The 26886-nt window shown below is 41.8% G+C and overlaps 1 protein-coding gene across 1 annotated transcript in view; it reads right to left on the minus strand.

The window, feature by feature from the left end:
• LOC115117271 (GDNF family receptor alpha-2-like) overlaps positions 1-26886 on the minus strand; it is a 72199-nt gene that overhangs the window by 21803 nt on the left and 23510 nt on the right. Inside the window, exons 4-5 of the mRNA XM_065018091.1 lie at positions 15317-15510; positions 15021-15208 (exon numbers count right to left, since the gene is read on the minus strand). Coding sequence (XP_064874163.1) covers positions 15021-15208; positions 15317-15510 — 382 coding nt within the window. The remainder of the gene's footprint in view (positions 1-15020; positions 15209-15316; positions 15511-26886) is intronic.

The raw sequence follows: 26886 nt of genomic DNA on the forward strand, positions 1-26886 counted from the left end.
CATACCACTCAGAAAGGAGGCGCGTTCTGTCTCCGAGAGAAGAACGTACTTTGGTGCGAAAAGTGCAAAGCAATCCCAGAACAACAGCAAAGGACCATGTGAATATGCTGGAGGAAACAGGTACAAAAGTATCTATATCCACAGTAAAACGAGTCGTATATCGACATAACCTGAAAGGCTGCTCAGCAAGGAAGAAGCCACTGCTCCAAAACCGCCATAAAAAAGCCAGACTACAGTTTGCACTGCACATGTGGACAAAGATCATACTTTATGGAGAAATGTCCTCTGGTCTGATGAAACAAAAATAGAACTGTTTGGCCATAATGATGCTTGCAAGCCAAAGAACACCATCCCAACCGTGAAGCACGGGGGTGGCAGCATCATGTTGTGGTGTGGAGGGACTGGTGCATTTCACAAAATAGATGGTATCACGAGTAAGATTAAATTATATGTATATATTGAAGCAATATCTCAAGACATCAGTCAGGAAGTTAAAGCTTGGTCGCAAATGGGTCTTCCGAATTGACAATGACCCCAAGCATACTTCCAAAGTTGTGGCAACATGGCTTAAGAACAACAAAATCAAGGTATTGGAGTGGCCATCACAAAGCCCTGACCTCAATCCTATAGCACATTTTTGGTCAGAACTGAAAAAGTGTGTGGGAGCAAGGAGGCCTACAAACCTGATTCAGTTACACCAACTCTGTCAGGAGGAATGGGCCAAAATTCACCCAACTTATTGTGGGAAGCTTGTGGAAGGCTACCCGAAACATTTGACCCAAGTTAAACAATTTAAAGGCAATGCTACCAAATACTAATTGAGTGTACGCAAACTTCCGACTTCAACTGTATGTGAGAATGCTGTTCATTGACTACAGCTCAGCGTTTAACACCATAGTGCCCACGAAGCTCATCCCTAAGCTAAGGACCCCGGGACTAAACACCTCCCTCTGCAACTGGATCCTGGACTTCCTGACGGCTTCCCCCAGGTGGTGAAAGTAGGCAACAACACATCTGCCACGCTGATCCTTAACACTGGGGCCCCTCAGGGGTGTGTGCTTAGTCCCCTCCTGTATTCCCTGTTCACCCATGACTGCGTGGTCAAACATGACTCCAACACCATCATTAAGTTTGCTGACGACACAACAGTGGTAGGCCTGATCACCGACAACGATGAGACAGCCTATAGGGAAGAGGTCAAAGAACTGGCAGTGTGATGCCAGGACAACAACATCTCCCTCAATGTTAGCAAGACAAAGGAGCTGATCGTGGACTACAAGAAAAGGCAGGCCGATGTCACGACTTCCAGCGAAGGTGGCTCCTCTTCCTGTTCAGGCGGCGCTCGGCGCTCGTCGTCACCGGTCTACTAGCTGCCACCGCTTCCCTTTTCTTTTTCTGTTGGTTATGTCTGTATTGGTTTCACCTGTTTCTTGTTTGGGGATTGTTTCAGGGCTATTTAAGCCTTCTATGCCCGTTTGCTTTTGTGCAGGTTTGTTCTCTGTTCTGTTTGTGGATGGTTGTGTTTTGTTATTTTTCAGACTGTTTGGTGTCCTGTTTGGGTCGGTCATTATTTCGCTTGTTGTTTTTGGCGTGACCATACTTATCGGAATAAATGCAGTTTTTCCCTAAACCTCTGCTCTTTGCGCCTGACTCCGCTCCCACCACTCCTAGCTACGTGACAGCCGAACAGGCCCCCATTAACATCGACGGGGTTGTAGTGGAGCGGGTCGAGAGTTTCAAGTTCCTTGGTGTCCACATCACCAACAAACTATCGTAGTCCAAACATACCAAGTCAGTTGTGAAGTGGGCACGACAAAACCTTTTCTCCCTCAGGACACTGAAAAGATTTGGCATTTGTTCCCAGATCCGCAAAATGTTATACAGCTGCACCATCGATATAATCCTGACCGGTTGCATCACTGCCTGGTATGGCAACTGCTAAGCATCTGACCTTAAGATGCTACAGAGGGTGGTGCGAACGGCACAGTACATCACTGGGGCCAAGCTTCCAGTTATCCAGGATCTGCATAATAGGAGGAAAGCCCATCAAATTGGATCTGCATAATAGGAGGAAAGCCCATCAAATTGTCGGAGACTCCAGTCACCCAATTTATAGACTTTTTTCTCTGCTACCGCATGGCAAGTGGTACCAGAGTGCCAAGTCTAGGACCAAAAGGCTCTTCAACAGCTTCTACCCCCAAGACATAAGACTGCTGAACAAGTCATAAAATCGCCACCGGACAATTTATGTTGACTGACCACCCCCTCCCTTGTGTATATGCTGCTACTCGCTGTTTGTTTGTTACCAATGCATAGTCACTTCACCCCCCCCTACATGTACAGATTACCTCAACAAGCCTGTATCCCCGCACACTGACTCGGTACCGGTGCCCCCTGTATATATCCTCATTATTCATATTCTTATTGTGTCACTTTTTATTATTACTTTTTATTTTAGTCTACTTGGTACATTTTTTCTTCTTCTTGAACTGCACTGTTGGTTAAGGGCTTGTAAGTAAGCATTTTGCGGTAAAGTCTACACTTGTTGTATTCGCCGCATGTGAAAAATAAAGTTTTTCCACATTTTGTTACGTTACAGCTTTATTCTAAAATGGATGAAATTATTTGTTTTCTTCTCATCTCACCCCATAACGACAAAGCAAAAACACGTTTTTTTTTTGCAAAGGTATAAAAAAATTAAAACTGAAATATTATATTTACATGAGTATTCGCACCCTTTATCAGTACTTTGTTGAAGCACCTTTAGCAGCAATTACAGCCTCTAGTCTTCTTGGGTATGACGCTACAAGCTTGGCTCAAGCATCTCTGCAGCACTCCAACAATCAGGCCATTATGGAAGATTGACCAGACGGAAGCCACTCCTCAGTAAAAGACACATGAAAGCCCTCTTGGAATTGGCCAAAAGGCACCTAAGACTCTCAGACCATGAGGAACAAGATTCTAAAGTGTAATGAAACCAAGATTGAACTCTTTCGCCTGAATCAGGTGTCACGTCTGGAGAAAACCTGGGACCATCCCTACGGTGAAGCATGGTGTAGGCAGCATCATACTGTGGGTTGTTTTTCAGCGGCAGGGACTGGGAGACTAGTCAGGATTGTGGCAAAGTTGAAAAGAGAAATCCTTGATAAAACCCTGCTCCAGAACACTCAGGACCTCAGACTGGGGTGAAGGTTGACCTTCTAACAGGACAATGACCCTAAGCACACAGCCAAGTCAACGCAGGAGTGGCTTCAGGACAAGTCTATAAATGTCCTTGAGGACCCAGCCAGAGCCCGGACTTGAACCCATCGAACATCTCTGGAGAGACGCTCCCCGTCCAACCTGACAGAAATTGAGAGGATCTACAGAGAAGATTGGGAGAAAATCCCCAAATCAAATCAAATTGTATTTGTCACACGCCGAATACAGCAGGTGTAGACCTTACAGTTGAAATGCTTCCTTAACCAACAATGCAGTTTTAAGAAAAATAGATAATTAAAAAAAATCTAAATAAAGAGCAGCAGTAAAAAGGTGCGCCGAGCTTGTAGTGTCAAACTCAAGAATACTGCAATTGCTGCCAAAGGTTCTTCAACAAAGTACTGAGTAAAGGGTCTGAATACCTGTTTTTGTTTTTTCATTGATAAAGGAGAAAAAAAAATAGTCAATCCATTTTAGAATAAGGCATTAACATAACAAAATATGGAAAAAGTCAAGGGGTCTGAATACTTTATACTAGCTTTATAGTAACTGTATACTAGCTGTTTAGTTGGTGTTTTAATGTGCAATAACCATATAACAATGATATAATGAATTGGCAACTTGTTCTAATTCTGAGAAATAAGGTAGGCCACTTGATTTCAACATGTGAACAAAGTGGACAGGCTAGCATGCTGTTCAAACAGTTGGAGACGAACAGAATGTTGTGTTCATAACAATTCAACTTTTCTACCTTGTTAGCTGAATTCAACGCTTGTGAAATTATACCTTGATCCAAGTTGGCTAAACCTGAAATATAAATATAAGCTGGCTACTCACTAGCATGTGGGCTTGTACTAGAGAGATTGTTTATGAGACGGGTGATCATTTTTTTTCATGCCTGCTACATTATCAGTGAATGTGCATTATGCATGGTCCTGGTTAAATTTGTTAACAAAAGGGCATTTTTATAGAAGACCTGAAAGCTAGATCAGTCATTATTGCCAAAAAGCAGGTAGAACTATTTGGATCAAATAATGAATAGTGGGTCTCATGGTTGTGGAAGGCTTATATATTCAGATATAATTACACAAGCTCTGACTTCATTACATTATAGTTGACTGTTGATGCTAAATGCTGTGGATTTGACCTTTAATTGTACAACAAATCTTATTTAGAGAAAGCATTGAAAGCATTGAAAGCATTGAAAAAAATCAAGATATGTATTGTGAATCGCTCATAAGTAAAAAAAAAATTTTTTTTTTAAATGTAGATATGAGCTTCAGGCCATATCGGCCAGCCCTAGTCTGAATGCTGTGCTGTTGACATTCTCATAGAGGTAAGTCACTCCATGGGAGTGTGTGTGCGCATGCCTGTGTGTTTTTGGGTGTGTACATGGGTATCGGTTTATGTGTGTGAGGATGGATGAGAATTGCTTTACAGGAACCTTTAAAATGGGCACATACACACACTGACCTCTGTGCAATTGGTTTGGAGGAGCTGTGATGGTGCATGTGGTGTCTGATTTATAGTCCACAATCAAAGGGTGGAGTGTGTGTGTAAGTACGTGTGTGTGTGTGTGTGTGTGTGTGTGTGTGTGTGTGTGTGTGTGTGTTGTGTGTGTGTGTGTGTGTGTGTGTGTGTGTGTGAGTTCATATTATAAAAGAGAACTGTGTTGAAATACAAGACAGACAGGAAAGGTTTGGTGGTTCCGGTTCTGGTGGCATGCATTGAAACACATGGATTTCTCGTGGCTTTGCAAAACAACTATGAATTAACTGACTTGTTTTCAAATAAATGTCAACATATAACATCACATTAAGGTGTGGGCCGTTCACTGTATTACAAGGAACAAAAGTAAGTCTCTTTGCTCCAGCAGCTGGCATATTCTGTCCGTTCACATTTCAACTGTAGGAAGATGGCAGCTCTCTACACCCGACAACAGAAAGAGTTGGCCGCTACCATCCGAAACATTGTTCGTGAGGAAATTACCTCTGCTCTCGACTTGCAATTAAAACCGATAAATAAATGTCTTGCACAGTTCACTTCTAAAGCGGATACCTACTCAACTAATGTGAACATTTTGGAGACAGCAGCCAATGTGACAGAAGGGTGACTCCATGACCTGGAGACACCGCAAACTAAGCTAGAAGGGGAAATATCTTTTAAAAAATTAAACAAAATCACTCAAAAATCATTCCCTTAAATTCAATGTGCGGGTCACAGGACTTGAAACTGGTGTGGAAGTATGGAACCCAACTTCCTTCATGAGCAATCTTTTCTATGAACTGTTTTGGCAGGAAAAACTTGATCCCTGCTGATAAAAATCCGCACCGCACAGGTCCTCTCCGGAACGGATCTTGGTACAGAATTGTAGGAATCCACAGTTTTGACGTCAAACTGCAATTTATTCTCCTTGTAGCGTAATCTAATCAAATCAAATCAGGGGCTTTGACCTATGCGGAGAAGAGGATCAGCATCTACCCAGACCTGAGTGCCGAACTGCTGAACCAGAGGGTGACCTACAATGAGGTGAGATCCCACTTACGCAAGCTAAACCTGAGATGTGGCTTCATCCACCTGGCAAAACAAATCTTGACCTTCAAGAATACAGCACACAAGTTGTACACTGCCTAGGAGGCTCAAGACTTATTCGAGAAGCACATCAAGCCGAACACACAAGGTGTCACAGCCTGATCTGTTTCACCTGTAGTTGTGATTGTCTCCACCCCCCTCCAGGTGTAGCCCATCTTCCCCATTATTCCCTGTGTATTTATACCTGTGTTCTCTGTTTGTCTGTTGCCAGTTTGTCTTGTTTGTTCGAGTCAACCAGGGTTTTGTGTCTCAGCTCCTGCTTTTTCCAGTCTCTCTTTTCTCACCCTCCTGGTTTTGACCACTCTGCCTGCCCCTGACCCTGAGCCTGCCTGCCAACCTGTACCTTTTCTCCCCTCTGGATTACTAACCTCTGGTTTACCCTGACCCTGAGCCTGCCTGCCATCCGGTAGCATTGCCCCACCTCTGGTTTACTGACCCCTGCCTGCCTTGACCTGTCTATCACCTGCCCCTGTTGAAATAGTAAACTATTGTTTCTTCAACATGGTCTGCATCTGGGTCTTACCTTCATACCTGATACAAGGGGATGTCCCGACAGATTTAGGCTAACCTCAGTTTGACTGGCATAATAGTCAGGTATGCTATCATACAGCCTAGCCTATGGCTGTGATGCTGCCCTCTGCATAAGACAAGACTCAGTAGGGGTCTCAAGTTACTATTGAATGTTATAATAGTAGAAAACACAAGGTGCAAGTTCAAAATTTGTTTGTACATCAGCAGTTTTTCTCTTGTGTTGTCAGTCACTGACAGTCACTACATTAGTCATGTCAGCTAACAATTTTTAGATTGGTAAATTAGTTTAGTAAGTTATCTAGACTTGTAGTAATCAGTGTTTTCCATTAGCGTCGGCTTATTTTCAGCGGGCTACATTTTGCACTTCATATTAACTATGCTACAGTGCCTTGCGAAAGTATTCGGCCCCCTTGAACCTTGCGACCTTTTGCCACATTTCAGGCTTCAAACATAAAGATATAAAACTGTATTTTTTTGTGAAGAATCAACAACAAGTGGGACACAATCATGAAGTGGAACGACATTTATTGGATATTTCAAACTTTTTTAACAAATCAGAAACTGAAAAATTGGGCGTGCAAAATTATTATTATTGATTACGCACCAATTTCGACGGAGGACACCAGGCGGACACCTGGTAAATGTAGTCTCTTATGGTCTTATGGTCAATCTTCCAATGATATGCCTACAAATACGTCACAATGCTGCAGACACCTTGGGGAAACGACAGAAAGTGTAGGCTCGTTCCTGGCGCATTCACAGCCATATAAGGAGACATTGGAACACAGCGCCTCAAAAATCTGGCTCACTTCCTGTTTGAAGTTTCATCTTGGTTTCGCCTGTAGCATTAGTTCTGTGGCACTCACAGACAATATCTTTGCAGTTTTGGAAACGTCAGAGTGTTTTCTTTCCAAAGCTGTCAATTATATGCATAGTCGAGCATCTTTTCGTGACAAAATATCTTGTTTAAAACGGGAACGTTTTTCATCCAAAAATGAAATACTGCCCCCAGAGGTTCAAGAGGTTAAAACACTGTCTCAAGTACTGCTGTGTCTGCCTCATCTTCTGGGTTCTGCCGACTATTAGTGGCTCAGTTTGCTAATTGACTGTTTCTCACACTGGAGACCGTTCGTAACCGGGTCCTGTCAATGACATAGAAACACAGCAGAGAGGAAGAGGAGAGAATCTGTCGAAATATGCCCAATGCGTTTCTATGGGTGTATATTGGACCTAAGCTTGTGCCTCTGCCTTCCTGCCTTTGGGTGGGCGGCCCCCCAAACAAGTCTCGCTGAGGGCCCCCAAAAGGCTAGAGCCGGCCCTGATTATTATTATTATTATGATTGCTGAACATTGTACTTCGTTATTATTACTGTATTTGTATTTATTATGGATCCCCATTAGCTGCTGGCAAGGCCTCAGCTACTCCTCCTGGAGTCCAGCAAATTTAGGCAGTTTAAACAATTTGAAAACAATACATTCACAGATTTCACAACACACTGTGTGTCCTCGGGCTCCTACTCCACCAATACCACATATCTACAGTACAGAATCCATGTTTAAGTGTGTGTATAGTGTGTATGTTATCGTGTGTGTGAGTGTGCATGTGTCTGTGCCTATGTTTGTGTTGGTTCACAGTCCCTGCTTTTCCATAAGGTGTATTTTTATCTTTTTTTCTCATCTAATTTTACTGCTTACATCAGTTACTTGATGTGGAATAGAGTTCCATGTAGTCCTGGCTCCATGTAGTACTGTGTGCCTCCCATAGTCTCTTCTGGACTTGGGGACTGTGAAGAGACCTCTTCAAATCAAATCAAACGTTATTTGCCACATGCGCCGAATACAACAAGTGTAGACTTTACCGTGAAATGCTTTACAAGCCCTTGTGGCATGTCTTGTGTGGTATGCATGGGTGTCCGAGCTCTGCGCCAGTAGTCCGAACAGAGAGCTCGGTGCACTCAACATGTCAACACCTCTCATAAATACAAGTAGTGATGAAGTCAATCTCTCCTCCACTTTGAGCCAGGTGAGATTGACATGCATATTATTAATATTAGCTCTCTGTGTACATCTAAGAGCCAGCCGTGCTGCCCTGTTCTGAGCCAATTGCATTTTTTTGTGATTTTCAGAGGTCCCTTTTGTGGCACCTGACCACACGACTGAAAATTAGTCCAGGTGCGACAAATCTAGGGCCTGTAGGACCTGCCATGTTGATAGTGCTGTTAAGAAGGTAGAGCAGCGCTTTATTATAGACATACTTCTCCCCATCTTAGCTATTGTTGTATCAATATGTTTTGACCATGACAGTTTACAATCCAAGGTTACTCCAAGCAGTTTAAACACCTCAACTTGCTCAATTTCCACATTATTTATTATAAGATTTAGCTGAGGTTTAGGGTTTAGTGAATGATTTGTCCAAAATACAATGCTTTTAGTTTTGGAAATATTTAGGACTAACTTATTCCTTGCCACCCACTCTGAAACTAACTGCAACTCTTTGTTAAGGACTGCCTGGTGCAGACCTTGGAAAGATGGAGAACCCTTTAAGGACTGCCTGGTGCAGGCCTTGGAAAGATGGAGAACCCTTTAAGGACTGCCTGGTGCAGGCATTGGAAAGATGGAGAACTCTTTAAGGACTGCCTGGTGCAGGCCTTGGAAAGATGGAGAAGCCTTTAAGGACTGCCTGGTGCAGGCATTGGAAAGATGGAGAACTCTTTAAGGACTGCCTGGTGCAGGCCTTGGAAAGATGGAGAAGCCTTTAAGGACTGCCTGGTGCAGGCCTTGGAAAGATGGAGAAGCCCCCCTCGATCCAGAGCAGTGACGGGTTGCCGATGTCCACTTCGACATCATAGTAGTAGGCACTGCGGCAGCATACACAGGCACCCCCAGCCTGATTCGAAATGATTAATACAGCCGTTCACAAAGGTTAAATTGGGAGAGATTTGAATACATCATTAACTTCGCTTTTATTAAAAATAGTGAAGGATGCCACCCAGTGTTCTCACTATCGCCCCCTATCTTGATAAATACCGATATTCAACTATTTTACAAAATGTTGTCATCCCGTTTCTAGAATTACGTACCCTAATAGTTCCACACGGACAAAGGCGGGCTTGTTAAAAAGTGTTTATCCTCGGATAACCTCGTTCGACTATTACAAAGTGTACGGTATCTTAGATGCTTCATCAGAAAGAACAGGTCCTTGGACTGTATTAGCTCTCGATGCAGGAAAAGCTTTTGATCGACTAGAATGGTCATATCTCTGGTCTGTGTTGGAACATATTTGGCGTGGCAGGGTAGCCTAGTGGTTAGAACATTGGACTAGTAATTGTAAAGGTTGCAAGATCGAATCCCCAAGCTGACAAGGTAAAAATCAGTCGTTCTTCCCCTGAACTAGGGCGTCATTGAAAATAAGAATTTGTTCTTAACTGACTTGCCAAGGTAAAATAAAAAGAAATATGGGAATTGGTTCCAATTTCATTCATATGATTAAAATACCATATTCTAATCCCTCAGTCATAGTTATAGCCGGCAATATATGTTTTGCGCCGTTCAGAATCACAGGGAAGCAGCAGACAAGGCAATACAATTTCGTCTTTGCTATTCTTATTATCCATGAAACCCCTGACCCAGGCAATTCATCAATCGAAGGAAATAACACACATTTTCTTTATCACTTCCTGTCATTAAACACAGACCAAATTTTACTATACTGTATCTGGACAATGTATCTCAATCGCTCCCAAACGCATTGAAGATCATAGATTAATTCATCTTAATTTCTGCCTCAATGCCTCTCAAGACCCCATTGGAGTACTCCATCTCTACCCTGCTGTTTCCCATTTTAAATATTTAGGAGTAGATGTATTTCCTTCCTTAGATAAAACCATTGACAGAAACTTTAATAACAGAATGCTGAAAACAATTAAATTGGACCTCAGTAGATGGAATAATATCCCAGTTGCTTTAATTAGCAGAATATCTATTGTCAAAATGAAAAACTCCCACGGATGAATTTCTGTATAATGCTTCCCATGGCTCCCCCTTCTGGCAATTGGGATACAATTCATAGTGTGGTATCAACATTTGTGTGGTGAGGTAAACGATCCTGGATAATATTAACACATTTACAAAGAGGGAAAGAGATAGGAGGACTATCCGTACCAAACGATAAAATGTATTTCCAGGATTTCCAGGTACTAGCATTTCACCCCATCCTAAATTGGTTTAGACATAATTATTGAGCCCCTTGGCTGAGTATAGAGAGAAATATAGTGTCTCCTCTTGCCCTCGATGAGGTGGTCTTCACTGATATATCTCTTAAAATGTTTTAACTATGCTTCGGTCCTATTATTGCTCACACAATTTCCATTTTGCACAACATAAAAAAAAAAAAATGTAACTGGGAATCAAAATGGCATGCCCGTAACCCAATATTTTACAATAATGCCTTGTAATCCGGAGGGTAGCCTTTTGCATCCCCCCAATGGTCCAAATGTGGAATCCATACCCTTACCGATATCATGGACACTAATGGTATGAGAACATTCCACATTTTTTCCCTATGGAGTCCCTTGGGAAACCCAACTACCAAACCATCCTATGATGGGTTTTATAAATAAATGATCTGTGCTCCCAATCTCTATAATATATAAACAGCTTTGGGAAGGCTCATATTCATAGCCATTAAAAAAGTATGGTCCACAGATCTAATTGAATCTGAACAATTAGCTATTAAAAAAAGTATGGTCTGCAGATCTAATTGAATCTTAACAACCCTTTAACTGGAATAGAATATGGAAAAATATGACCTTGGTATCCCGTAATCCAAACCATTAATTTATACCTTTTATGTTTGTTCACAGGCTGTATTTAACACCAAGGAAACGTATTATGGTGAAATTGTCCCCAACTCCCAACTGTTCACTGTGTCCCCTAAATCAGGTAAATGATGTGGCAGTGCCCTGAAATTGAATGCTTCTGTGGCAAAGTTACAAAATACATTTTGAAGTGCATGAATATTTAAATATTCAATGCTTTTCTTCTATTACAGTATGTTACTTAACAATGATAGCCCTTTGAATCTCTCAATCAATCAGATAAGATTACTGCTCACAGACAGCACTGCACACTCTCTCCCATTTAATTAGTGGATAGAGTTACTATTAGAAGTTATAACATTAGCATTATCAACCACAATAATGAAAAGCGCTAATCAAGGATCATTTGAGGCCTGGACGAATATACTTGACTCAGCTAAAGCCCCACACATACAAACCAATTATGATAAAAGATTGTGGGGGCTGTTATGTTAGACTTCAGTGCGGCTTTAGACATTATTGATCAAAGTCTGCTGCTGGAAAAATGTATGTGTTATGGCTTTCACTCCCTGCTATATTGTGGATAAAGAGTTATCTGTCTAACAGAATGCAGAAGATGTTCTTTAATTGAAGCCTATCCAACACAATAGAATCAGGAATTCCCCAGGGCAGCTGTCTATGCCCCTTACTTTTTCAATCTTTACTAATGAAATGCATAATGCATAAATGCATTGAATAAAGCCAGTGTTGCTATTTATGCGGATGACTCAACACTATACATCAAATCAAACATTATTGTCACGTGCCAAGTGTAGACTTTACCGTGAAATGCTTACTTACAAGCCCTTAACCAACAGTGCATTTCAAGAAGAAGAAAATATTTACCAAGTAGGCTAAAATAAAAAGTAATGATAAAAATGTAAAATTAAATGTGTGAGCTACTACATCGAATTAAATGACTGCAACACTTAACAAAGAGCTGCACTTAGTTTCGGAATTGGTAGCAAGGAAAAACAACTAAAAGCATTGAATTTGGGACAAATCATTCACTAAACCCTAAACCTCAACTATATCTTGTCATGAATAATGTGAAAATTTAGCAAGTTGAGATGACTAAACTGCTTGGACTAACCAAGGATGTTATGGTATCAACTGTCATGGTCAACTGTCATGTTCAAAACATATTGATACAACAGTAGCTAAGACGGGGAGAAGTATGTCCATAATAAAACACTGCTCTACCTTCTTAACAGCACTATCAACAAGGCAGGTCCTACAGGCCCTAGTTTTGTAGCACCTGGACTACTATTCAGTCGTGTGGTCAGGTGCCACAAAGAGGGAATTAGGAAAATTGCAATTGGCTCAGAACAGGGCAGCATGGCTGGCCTTTAGATGCACACAGAGAGGTAACATTAATAACATGCACTTCATCATCACTAATTGTATTTGTGAGAGGTATTGACATGTTGAATGCACTGAGCTGTCTGTTTGAAGTACTGGCACATAGCTCGGACACCAATGCATACCCCACAAGACATACCACCAGAGGTTTCTTCACAGTCCACAAGTCTTGAACAGACCATGGGAGGCACACAGTACTACATAGAGCCATGACTATATGGAACTCTATTCCACATCAAGTAACGCATGCAAGCAATAAGATTTGATAAAAAAACGGATAAAAATAAACCATATGGAACAGCGGGGACTGTGAAGCAACACAAACATAGGCACAGACACATGCATACAAACACACAATAATATATGCACTATACACACACGTACAGTACACATGGATTTTATGTTGTAGATATGTAGTAGTAGAGTGAGAGGACACACTTAATGTGTTGTCAAATCTGGTATGAATGTATTGTTATTTTTTTTTAAATTGTATAACTGCCTTCATTTTGCTGGACTCCATGGAAAGTAGCTGCTGCCTTGGCAGGATATTATGGGGATCCATAATAAATACAAACTATGTGCCTTCAGAAAGTATTCACACCCCTTGACTTGTTCTACATTTTGTTGTGTTACAGCCTGAATTTAAAATTGATCAAATTAAGATTTTTTTTTGTCACTGGCCAACACACAATACCAGATAATGTCAAAGTGGCTGTGATTGGAGACAACTGAGGATGACAACATTGTAATTACTCCACAATTGTAGGTTAATTGACAGAGTGAAAAGAAGGAAGCCTGTAAAGAATATCTGACACATCTCCCTTGCAAAACAGCAGTAAAATAATACTGCAAAAATGTGGCAAGCAATTACATTTTTGTCCTGAATACAAAGTGTTTTGTTTGGGGCAAATCCAATACAACACATTACTGAGTACCACTCCATATTTTCAAGCATAATGGTGGCTGCATTATGTTATGGGTATTTTTTCAGGAGTTTTTCAGGATGAAAATAAATGGAATGAAGGTAAGCACAGGCAAAATCCTAGTGGACAACATGGTTCAGTCTGCTTTCCACCAGACACTGGGAGATTAATTCACCTTTCAGGGGGACAATAACCTCAGATACAAGGCCAAATCTACACTGGAGTTGCTTATCAAGTAGACAGTGAATGTTTGCTGATGGGTTGGGATTATCGTTGTATGCTTTGTTTTTTGTACCTGTAACACTGAATAAAAAGTTGGGCACATAAAGAAATACAAGTTGGACTTACAGTGTGACAGTTAGCTGCTACATGCTGTTTTCTGGTGTCCAAGCTAATAACCTTGGCTGGCTAAAGGGGTGTGCATGCATATCTAATGAGGACTCTCTCCCCCCCTCTCTCTACACTCTCTCTCCACTCTCCTTCTATCCTATTTTTTTTCACCCTCCCAAGCTCTCGTTCCTCTCGCTCTTTTCCCCTCTCTCTCTCTGACCCTGACTTGTCAGTCACAGTAAAGTAGACTCACAGTAATCCCATGGGAGACACCTTATTATAATATCTACATTAGCAGAGGCAGAAAAAAATGCACATACACACACACACACACACACACACACACACACACACACAATACACCATGTAATTATAATAACATATAAACACATAACTGACAATGCTGACCTTGAAAACATAATGTAGTCAGAAATAGCCTAAACTCCCATTTAAACAACTTGTACCTATATTTACATGAGGAGAGGAGTGTAGAAGAGAGGAAGGGAGAGGAGATAGGAGTGTGTAGGTGGGTTGTTGTCTAGTGTGTAGTTGTGCGTGGGTATGTTTGTGTCTGTTTGTGGTTATAATTAGATTGTTTTGTCTAAACGTTCTCTTTAATTAGTCGTCCCTCATTGGGACTGCTCATTTACATATTTACCATATTTGCATAGCTAATGAGTTCCTGGCTGCCTGTTGCAATTAGCATCCAACTCAGAGGTTGCCCCAAGTTACACCCGTTACCATTATCTAACTATCCTCTTAATCTCTCTGCCGCTCTCTCTTTCTTTCTCTCTGTTTCTCTGCTCTCTCTCTTTTTTTACACCTCTCTCTCTTTTCTTTCTCTGTCCATCTTTGGCCACTCTCTTTCGCGCTCTCATTAAAAAAAAAATCACCCTTAAAGTCTGTCAGTACACACACACACACACACACACACACACACACACACACACACACACACACACACAAAACCACCCAAACAAAACCACCCAAACAGATCCACACACCACTGGGGTCTTTTCAACATTATGCATGAGGCAGCCAAAAGATTGGGATCCCAGTGCTCGGGTGTGTATGTGTTTGTTTGTGTGTTCATGCATAAATGAGTGTGCACACTTGAGTGTGTTTGGAATTATGTTCTTGCATGCGTGTGCAAATCCATGTGTACACTTGAGTGTACGTTTTGTCGAGGTGTATGTGTTTTTGTGTGTGTCTGTCTGGGTTTGTTTACCTGCAGAGTGCATCGGAGCGGCAGGCGCGTCGTAGCTCTAGACAGGAGGGTCTGTGTTTCTCCTGGTGGGAGCAGGCAGGTACAATGGTCTGTCTACGTCTCTCAGCACAGGCCTGGTCCGAACACGAGCAGAACAACAGGGGGTAACTCAGCTCCCACTGCACACGCTCAAAGAACTGACGCAGTGCCTGGGAACACAAAATAATATCATTATTATCATTCATCATGTGATGGGGATCTGGTCAGAATTAGTGTATTACTAGGGAATAGGATGTCATTTGTGCAGGTCCAACCACCTTGTGACATCGTTTACGGCTGCAAGGCTCCTGGTTGGCCAGTGAGGGCTGAGAGAGCTTGTTGCAGATAGCGATGTAATTGGAGCGTTGTCTCTTGCAGGTTTCATTGAGGTTGCAAGCCTTGGCTGCATCAAGACATGGGTTACAGGGTTTCCCTGGCTCCGAACATGGGTTGGCCTTGGACAGAGAAGAGTCTGGGAGATGGGTTGGATAGAGAAAGAGAGGCAGAGAGAGAGAGAAAATGATGAGCACAAAAAGTTAACAGACACAGACACACTGTGTAACCCCAGTGTTTGTCTTGTTACACATCACTAGCATCTAATGTGACTGTAGCTAAATATAAACTCACTATATTATCTGTTTAATGAAGCTACAACAGAAACACGCACGCACACACACACACACACACACGCACGCACGCACGCACACACACACACACACACACACACGCGCACGCACGCACGCACGCACGCGCACACATACGCACGCACGCACGCACGCACGCACACATATGCACGCACGCACGCACGCACGCACGCACGCACGCACGCACGCACACGCACGCACGCACGCACACATGCACGCACGCACGCACACACACACACCACACACACACACACACACAGTTTAAGTGCATTGGGAGGAGAAATGTAAATGTTGTAAAGATCAAGACCTAATTCTCATCATCGGTGACAGAGTTTGTTGTAGAGGGAACGCATATTATATTACCATTTTTATTTCATACTTCACATCCTATATTAGACTTCTAATCACAAGCGGCCGTTGGCACCTTAATTGGGGAGGACGGGCTCATAGTAATGGCTGGAATAGAATAAAAAAAAAACAGAATAAAAAAATAAGCACAACCTGCACTTGCACTTGACCCCCCCACCTCCTTCTAACTCTGACTCTACTCATACAGTAGCTATGTTACTGAGGAAAAATGTACTTACTAAGCCTGTGATATTTGGTTGTCCCACCTAGCTATCTTAAGATGAATGCACTAATTTTAACTCGATCTAGATAAGAGCATCTGCTAAATGACTAAAATGTCAAATGTAAATGTATCAAACACATGGGTATCCATGTGATACCATTCTATTCACGCCATTTCAGACATTAATATGAGCTGTTCAACCCTCAGCAACCTCCTACGCTTCTAATAGCAACAAGATCTCAAAGCTTCCCTTTGGAATTCGACATATTATGAATGAATGTCAAGTACAGTTTTTAATTTTTTTTTACATACTATCTACCTGTAGTGAAGCCGCTCAACATTTACATTACATTCAGTCATCCACCAGACACTCCCATCCAGATCGATCCACAGGAGTAACCAGGGTCAAGCGCCCCGCACAAGGGCACATGGACAGATCCCCCACCCAGTCGAATCAGGGACCCGAACCGGCGACCTCTTGACCACCGGCCCAAGCTCCCAACTGCCAGGCCACCAACCATCCAAGATCCCCCCCACAGTTTCCCTCAAGAGCTGCCCCTCAACCATCCAAGACACCCCAATAGCTCCCCCTGAAAAAACTCTCCCCTCCCCTCCACCCCCAAACCCTCCCATCTCCACCCCCTACACACAAAACCACCACCCACCCAATGAGCCAACAACCAACAAAACGAACAAAAGAGAAAGAAGTAAAAAACAAAAGAAAACAAGAGCAGAAAACAACAATGCAAAAACAAACGACATCAAGAACAACAAATATCTAAACAGCAAGGTCCAACTGGCACTATTTACATGTATTTATGTCTGTGTGTGTCTGTGTGTATGCATGCGTACGCGCATACAAGCACTTGCGTGGCACCAGCCTCAGGCAAACAGGCATTGGATGTAACAATGTTCATTTTAAGTGTCGGTTAAACTTATTTTTTGTTTACTTTGACCATCAATCTTCACTCCCACTTGTCTCCAGTTCCACATTCCAACCCCCAGTTTCCCTCAGCCCATCCCACCTCTCTCTGTTGGCCACCCTCTTTGGATTTCTACGTGCCATTTAAATATCTTTCAACTATGCTTTGATGTTTAACATACAATTTTTTATCTATCTGATCTAATCCACAGATTGCAAGTTGAAGATAAATACCTTTACTAAGAGTATTAGTATATTAGTAATTGACTGACCAGGTCTTTCTAATCTCCCAATAATGCTATTTCTAGCGTGAATTTCAGATGAATGCTATGCTTTTTCAGCCATTCCTAAACTGAGACCAGAAACAAGCTCCCTGACGGCAATACCAGAACAAACGGTTTGTTGATTCTGTATCATCGCAACAAAATCTGCAGAAGATGAATGCCACAAATAGTCAACATTTTGTTGGTGGCATCATTTTTGCTGAAAAGCATGAAGTCTTGAATCTTGAACTCTTAACACCTTGTGCCATGGAATCAGTACATCAAAAATAGCTATTTTTCAAACTGTACAGCACAGCTGTTAACATCCTGGTCCCCAAATGAAACGGGGTTATTGTCCTATTTATTCTATTTTTGTTCCTCTGCCAGTTTTGATCCTTTATATTGGGCAGACCAGTTCCCTACGTCCATTTTTGGGGTAGTGCTATAATCAATTTGTTGTAATCTTGGATTGAGAAGACCTTCCCATACATTTCCGATAGCTCCATGAAAGACATACTGTAACTCTATCACTGTAACTCATCCAATTTACAATATTATTTAAAAACAAAATACCCTTCTCAAACATCTTTTCCGTAAATGCAGGAATTTTATCAACCAGCACATTATTAGTTCAACCATAATATTTATTTGGTCTTTTCTGTGGGATGAAATTGTAACCAGCTCTGCACTGCTTGTTTGAAAAAGAGAGATTCTTTAAACAAGGTTTAATTTAAATTTAATTTCTGCACAAAGGCAAAAAGTCATTTTTTAAACAAAGGTTGAGCTTTTCTTATTAATATTCTTGAAAACCATGTAAAATCCAATCTTACTTTATTAAAGGCCTTTTCCAAATCTGGTCGTCCATGTAAAAAACCTGTCTGACCAGGATGAACAATACCTGATAAAACCTTTTTAATTGTGAGTGCTATGCATTCTGCTAGTATTTGTTTATCACAACATTGAAGTGTAAGGGGCCTCCAGTTTTTTACATAGACTGAGTCTTTATATTTGCTATCTGGGTCTTGTTTGAATCAAATCAGATCATCCTGCTGAGTACCTGACAGAATAACATTTCTATACTGTGTGATGTCTAAATAGTTAATAACCCAGCCAATTTGCATGGTTCGGTGTCTATGTGGGTAACATGAAGTGAGTGTAGCCTTCATATTCAAGATGATAATTGTAATCCATATAGAATCAACGTCAAAGGTGCATTAAACATCATATTCATAGAAAAACACATCCCAGCATTTCCATAGTAATTGACGTATCACATGATTATGAAAGAGACCTTGCATTACTATAGAGACGGCTTCACTACAGTACAAATGTATCTCGTACAAGATGTTATTCCCCAATGTCCCTGCTCTGATATCTTCCCATTGTTTGTTGTAAACATAAATAGACATGTAGACAGACAAACAAGAACCATGTTGAATTATAGAAAGTTCTAGACAATAGAGAGAGGGAGAGAAGATAAAAAAGAGAGAAGGAGAGAAGAGAGAGAAAGAGAGGAGAGAAGAGAGCGAGATCAAGTGTGTGTGTGTGTCTGTGTGTGTAAGTGAGCGTGTAATTGAGTGCGTGTGTGCGCATATCAACTTCATACTGTTCAGATATTTTACCGTCCCCATAATTTCTTCCGTAATCTGGTGTCCCCGTAGAATTTAGTATAGCCATGGTGTTATGGAGCTGTCTCGGGAATAGCTGTCCATCTATACAAAGTTTGTCCACAATGAGAAAGGCAATCTTACCCCTCTCCCTCTGTTGCCTCTGTGCAGGACACAGTCTCCTGCGATGTCTATTTATTTCCCAAGGAAATTGGTAATTGAGACCGAATTTTGTGGTTACAGGGTTAATACTTCGGGATCGGTGTCCCGTCCACAGGACAGTTGAGCTAACATAAGCTAATGCGATTAGCAAGAGGTTGTAAGTAACAAGAACATTTCCCGGGACATATCTGATATTGGCAGAAAGCTTAAATTCTTATTAATCTAACTGCACTGTCCAATTTACAGTAGCTATTACAGTGAGAGAATACCATGCTATTGTTTGAGGAGCGTGCACAATTTTGAACATAAAAGTTTTTAATAAACAAATTAGGCACATTTGGGCCGTGTTTGATACAATGGTTCATTGGATCAGTTTTAAACGTTGTACATACACCTCTGCCATCTAGTGGCCAAAATCTCAATTGTGGCTGGAATAATACATCATGGACTTTGTCTTGCATTTCAAAGATGATGGTACAAAAAAAAAAATAACTGTTGTTTTTGTATGATCTTTTACCAGATCTATTGTGTTATTCTCCAACTTCCCTTTCACATTTCTAAAAACTTCAAAGTGTTTCCTTTCAAAAGGTACCAAGAATATGCATGTTCTTGCTTCAGGACCTGAGCTACAGGCAGTTAGATTTGGGTATGTCATTTTAGGCAAAAATTTAAAAAAGGGGAGGATCCTTTTAATCCCACTTGGTTACAGGGTTAAAACAGAAGGAATTAATTCTGAGTGGTTAAGATTAAGTCTATGGTTTGAGAAGGCTAAAAACAAAATAATAAAAAATGACGCGCTATTACCATCAAGTATCACCAAGTATTCTCACGGCTTGCATTGTGAACTGAGGGGCCTCAGTAGTCAAAGCAGCATGCGCAAGCTCTGAGCATCACAAATTTGTGCTCAGTGCTGGGCAATCATTTATCTTTTTTTTGTGAGCGCCGAAGAAGTCATATATGTTGACGTTCTCAGAAACTTTTCAAATGTCCAAAATCAAAGTCTATTTCTAGTGATCAGGCTGTTAAGCAGAGCAGAGGGGCGTTCAAACATCGGAAATAGTTGGCTGACGTTAGCTAACATATTCCATTTGTTTTGTGTTACCGCGTCCGTTTGCTAATGTTAGAAGGCCGTGTGCAGCGATCGGGTCTAAACTGCCTCTAAACGTAGGAATAGTTAAGTCATTTTCAGTTTGAATATTATCGCTAAAAAACTAACAGTAATCCTTACAAAAAGTAGCTGTTTGATGTTTCACCGTAACATTTTGGAATGTTCATTCAAATCGTTCAACTAAAATTGTTACATTGGCAACATGTAGCCTTGTTGAACTCACCTCAGGAATGGCATTGGATATGTGTCTCCAATAGTAATGTGAATGCACATGACATATTAGCTTCCATAGTAGACTAAGTACAACTAACACATGTGTTCTGTCCTTCAAGCCTTATAGAGCATGATTGTTCCCCTAGGGCAATTCTGACACACACACACACACACCCCTCCTCCTCCTCGTAGTGTATTGATTGTGTGAAATGAGCTGAGCTCAGGGTGATTGTAGTAGACAAGCCTTAATGACTGGAGAATAAAGACTTCATTACAGCTTCACCTTCCAGCTGCACAGCACTACTGATGTGTGCACATATTCATTGCAGATGTGTGTGTGTGTGTGTGTGTGTGTGTGTGTGTGTGTGTGTGTGTGTGTGTGTGTGTGTGTGTGTGTGTGTGTGTGTGTGTGTATGTGTATGTGTATGTGTGTGTGTGTGTGTGTGTGTGTGTGTGTGTGTGTGTGTGTGCGTAATCATTTACATGTAATTGATTACAAAAAACTGTAACAATAATCCGTTACGTTACCAGCAAGAATATTGGAATGAAATTACTGATACTTTTGAAAAACTAGATGATTCCTTCTCGGATTACTTTTAAATTCAGAAAGAATGTTCGCGAAACAATTCTTTGACACTTTTATGCTTTATCAATGACATTCAAATCAGCATTGGAAAAAGGCTCAAGTTTGTTCCGGCTGAACGAATCTGACTACAAGTCAGAGACCACTATAACGACACAAACAAATGCATTTTGATGGATCGTGTGAAAAGAGCAGGAATAGGCCTTTTGTAGGCTATGTTGTCTTCCAAATGGTGCGACGGCTGTCCGCATTCAAAGATTACACATCCATCTTGAATTAATGCTTGAAGGTGAGGAAGACAGCAGCGATGTAGCCTACTGGTGATACATAGCGCAATTATGTGAATCACACTGCTGCTCTCTCATTTAGCTATTTGAACCTTATGGATGGTGATTGCTGTGGATGGCTTTTCACAAATGTATATACAATATATGTGTATTTTAACACAATAACGTTCAATTGAAGAAGTTTAAGCTGCCTATCAATTATTGTTTTTGCGACCAGTAAAGAAATGCACTCTTCCAACAGCGTAGTGGGGATCCCAGCCTACGGAATTAAAATTTGAGGGAGTTCCTCCCTTTCAAACTCCTCCGTGGTATTGTTCTCCACATACGGTCAAAAACAAGTTTAATGTATCCCTTTCCTGCAGCCAAATGATCTAGTGGCATCATGGGTGGATTTTTCATAATTTCATAATTAATAAATGTTAATTAAGAAAACCTGCCGAAAATCCGGTGTTTCTATGTCAAACAGTTTGGCTATATTTCAGTCTGTGATGCATATAAAGTGTAATATTGGAATGCAAACAAAAAACGAGTTTGCATTCCATTTCAACTCTACAGTACATCTGACATGGTACTGTTGTCTTTTTTAAGCCCATAACCATGTATGTGAGGTGTGTCCTTTGTTTCATTGTAGATTTGTTTAAGACTACCAAGAAAGACTCTGTATGACCATAAGAAAGCTAAGGTAAATTAGCAAAACGACTACCGCCCCGTAGCACTCATTTTAGTCATCATGAAGTGCTTTGAGAGACTAGTCAAGGACCATTTCACCTCCACCCTACCTGACACCCTAGACCCACTCCAATTTGCTTACCGCCCAAATAGGTCCACAGACGACGCAATCGCAACCACACTACACACTGCCCTAACCCATCTGGACAAGAGGAATAGCTATGTGAGAATGCGGTTCTTCGACTACAGATCAGCATTTAACACCATAGTACCCTCCAAACTCGTCATCAAGCTCGAGACCCTGGGTCTCAACCCCGCCCTGTGCAACTGGGTACTGGACTTCCTCACGGGCTGCCCCCAGGTGGTGAGGGTAGGTAACAACATCTCCACCCCGCTTATCCTCAACACTGGGGCCCCACAAGGGTGCGTTCTGAGCCCTCTCCTGTACTCTCTGTTCACCCACGACTGCGTGGCCATGCACACCTCCAACTCAATCATCAAGTTTGCGGACGACACTACAGTGGTAGGCTTGATTACCAACAACGACGAGACGGCCTACAGGGAGGAGGTGAGGGCCCTTGGAGCGTGGTGTCAGGAAAATAACCTCACACTCAACGTCAACAAAACAAAGGAGATGATTGTGGACTTCAGGAAACAGCAGAGGAGGGCACCCCCCCTATCCACATCGACGGGACAGCAGTGGAGAGGGGAGTAAGTCTTCCTCGGCGTACACATCACGGACAAACTGAATTGGTCCACCCACACAGACAGCGTCGTGAAGAAGGAGCAGCAGCGCCTCTTCAACCTCAGGAGGCTGAAGAAATTCGGCTTGACACCAAAAGCACTCACAAACTTCTACAGATGAACAATCAAGAGCATCCTGTCGGGCTGTATCACCGCCTGGTACGGCAACTGCTCCGCCCACAACTGTAAGGCTCTCCAGAGGGTAGTGAGGTCTGCACAACGCATCACCGGGGGCAAACTACCTGCCCTCCAGGACACCTACACCACCCGATGTCACAGGAAGGCCATAAAGATCATCAAGGACAACAACCACCCGAGCCACTGCCTGTTCACCTCGCTATCATCCAGAAGGCGAGGTCAGTACAGGTGCGTCAAAGCAGGAACCGAGAGACTGAAAAGCAGCTCTATCTCAAGGCCATCAGACTGTTAAACAGCCACCACTAACATTGAGTGGCTGCTGCCAACACACTGACTCAACTCCAGCCACTTTAATAATGGAAATTGATGGAAATTGGTGTAAAAATGTATCACTAGCCACATTAAACAATGCTACTTAATATAATGTTTACATACCCTACATTACTCATCTCGTATGTATATGTATATACTGTACTCTATATCATCTACTGCATCTTTATGTAATACATGTATCACTAGCCACTTTAAACTATGCCACATTGTTTACATACCCTACATTACTCATCTCATATGTATATACTGTACTCAATACCATCTACTGCATCTTGCCTATGCCGTTCTGTACCATCACTCATTCATATATCTTTATGTACATATTCTTTATCCCCTTACACTTGTGTGTATTTTTATTTATTATTTATTTATTTCACCTTTATTTAACCAGGTAGGCTAGTTGAGAACAAGTTCTCATTTGCAACTGCAAATTGTGGTAATTGTGGAATTGTTAGGTTAGATTACTCGTTGGTTATTACTGTATTGTCGGAACAAGAAGCACAAGCATTTCGCTACACTCGCATTAACATCTGCTAACCATGTGTATGTGACAAATAACATTTGATTTGATTTGATTTGATTTAGCAAAAAAAGGTTAAGACCACAAGTGAGGTTTTTATTGCTCAATCTAATTTGTGCTGAATAAAGCAATTATCGAGATATTAAAGTGTCACCAACAAAACACGTAAACAATAGACCTCTTGCATTCATTTTCCACACACAAATAGCACTTTTCATTGGTACTAAAAGAAATGCCACTCAATGAGGGCAGCATTTATTTGTAATCTCGAAGCAATGAACCCAATCAGTCCTCCATGACAACAAAGTCATACATAACAGAGTAGGTTAATAAATCCTTCATTTTTGGGTTACTTTCAGGTAAAATAATTTGACAAATCTATATTTTAAGTCCTATTCTTGAAGATCAAGGGGTATAAAATAATTGTAATGACTGGAAATCTGACACACTTTGGTTTTTTAATGTATTGAACTAGAAAGCAATGGGTTAGAAGATGACTACATAACCCATATTGTAAAATATAACATCCATTTATGGCCAGCTATGTAAACTCTAACATTGATTTATCCTGCAATTGGTAATATTCATCTTTGTCTTCTTCTAACGTCTCTTAAGGGGAAAGTAATACAAAAGTACCTGAAAGTAATCAGATTACATTAGTGAGTTTGAACAGGTAACTAGTAACTGTAAAGGAATACATTTAGAAAGCAACCTACCCAACCCTGTTGATTGTAATCTAACCTGTGTCTTCTTGTTAAAAGGCCCTGTTTAATCTCATCTCAATCCTCCTCCTCTCCTCGCCTCTCAATAAAATATCACGGTTTGACCAATTTGACATCAGATTCTGATGTTTGTTTCGCATTTTTCCAAAAGTCTAAATTCTAAGTGCTCCTCCTTGTCAGGCTGTGGGTAACTGGTGCATGGAACCAGGGGCAGGAGAGCAGAGATGAGTGTACAAGGTAGTTTATTCCACAAACTGCACCAGTATAAAACAAATACTAAAGGTGCGTGAAAATACCGGTCACTCGTAAATAACGGGCGTAATAACGAACCCGGGAAACAATACCTGCCATCAAGATACAACCTGAACATAATAAACAAACACGCACACCAACATGTGGGAAACAGAGGGTTAAATAATGAACATGTAATTGGGGAATAGAAACCAGGTGTGTAGAAAACAAAGTGAAAAGTGGATCGGCGATGGCTAGAAAGCCGGTGACGTCGACCACCAAACTCCTCCCGAACAAGGAGAAGGAAGTCGTGACACTCTTGCTGCAGCTGCACCCTGGGTTGTACCGCTGTTGTTGTCGATGCCTCGCACGCAGCTGGTTACGTTTATGCATTAATTCAGAATGTTTAAGTTTAGAGTCAAAGGCCCAATGTAGCTGTTTTTATCTCAATATCAAATCATTTATGGTTAAGAATTAAGTACCTAAACTGTGATGGTTTTCATTTCAAATGGTCAAAAAGAAACAAAAATAGCTTTTTAGAAAATAGCAATTTCTCAAGCAAAAGGACGGTCTCGGAGTAGTCTGAGTGGGGAGGGGGAAACTGAAAACTAGCTGTTATTGGCAGAGAGGTTTGGAGCACTGTTTCTTATTGGTATATTAACTAGGCAGACGTAAACTCCATTCCGCCAAAACAGGCTGGCACAGCTCTCACACTAAAAGGGCATCAGATGCTCTATTGGGATGAGGTCTGGGGACTGGCAGGCCACTTAAGTAAACTGTACTCGCTGTCATGTTCCAGGCAATTTTGGTGATCGTGTGCCCACTGGAGTCGCTTCTTCTTCTTTTTAGCTGATAGGAGTGGAATCTGGTGTGGTTGTCTGCTGCAATAGCTCATCCATGACAAGGATCTACAAGTTGTGCTTTCCAAGATGCTGTTCTACACACCACTGTTGTACTGCGCCATTATTTGTTTGTGGCTAATATTTTGGCTTGCACGATTCTTGCCATTCTCCTTCGACCTCTTTCATCAACGAGCTGTTTTCGCCCACAGGATATTGTTTTGTTTGTCACACCATTCTCGGTAAAACCTAGACACCGTCGTGCATGAAAAGCCCATGAGGGTGACCGTTTCTGAGATACTGTAACCAATAAGTGGAGCAAAAGCGTGCCTGGCATCAACGATCATACTACACTCAGAGTCACTTAGGTCAGTAGTTTTGCCCCTTCTAACGTTCAATCGAACAGTAACTGAATGCCTTGATGCCTGTCTGCCTGCTTTATATAGCAAGCCACAGACACTTGACTCACTTTCTGTAGGATCCATTTTTGTGAATGGGGTGGTGAACCTAATAAATTGGCCAGTGAGTATATATAAAACACAGGAAATCTAGTTTTTGACTGCACTGTGCCTTTGGGAAAGGGTTAAAACACAAACAACTCCACAGTTAAGTTTAGGCATTCATTTCGAATAGTTAAGTTAAGGGTTAAGGTTTGGAATAAGGTTAGAAGAAAAAAATGGGTGCCTATCACTGGGATTCAACGTGCAAACCCCAGAAGTGGAGCTCGTGGCTTACGTCCATCCACCACCCCCATCCACAACGTCCTAGCAAAACCCCAGCCTACTTAATTGTAATAGCTCTCATCGTCGCCCATAGTGGCCGGTTTTGGGTACCTGGACGGATGTTGGATTTACAAGTGGATCTTGAGCAACCTGGCTGCTCCTCCCCTCCTCTCTCCTCTACTCTCCTCTCCTCTCCATCCCTATCCTCTCCTCTCCTATGATCTCCGCACCTCCCTCCCCTCTCCTCTCTTTCCTGTAATAAACTAAGTGAGGGATCCCAAGAGAGGAAGAGAGAGAGAAAGAGAGAGGGAGGGAGGGAGGGAGGGAGGGAGGGAGGGAGGTATCTGGAGTGAGTGCATGGGCCAATTAGAGTGTTGCCCTAGGTCGGCTGTTATCTCTCTCTCACACAGCCTTTACAGCATCTACACACAAAGCCTTGCCCCCAGGCACACACAGACACAAACACACATATACACACACATGAACTTAGATGCATACACACAAATGCACCAACACTCACACACACACACACACACACGTGCACCAGGCGCATACACACATACACACGTA

This window comes from Oncorhynchus nerka, linkage group LG4 (genome assembly GCF_034236695.1).
Source record: "Oncorhynchus nerka isolate Pitt River linkage group LG4, Oner_Uvic_2.0, whole genome shotgun sequence".
Classification (NCBI taxonomy): domain Eukaryota; kingdom Metazoa; phylum Chordata; class Actinopteri; order Salmoniformes; family Salmonidae; genus Oncorhynchus; species Oncorhynchus nerka.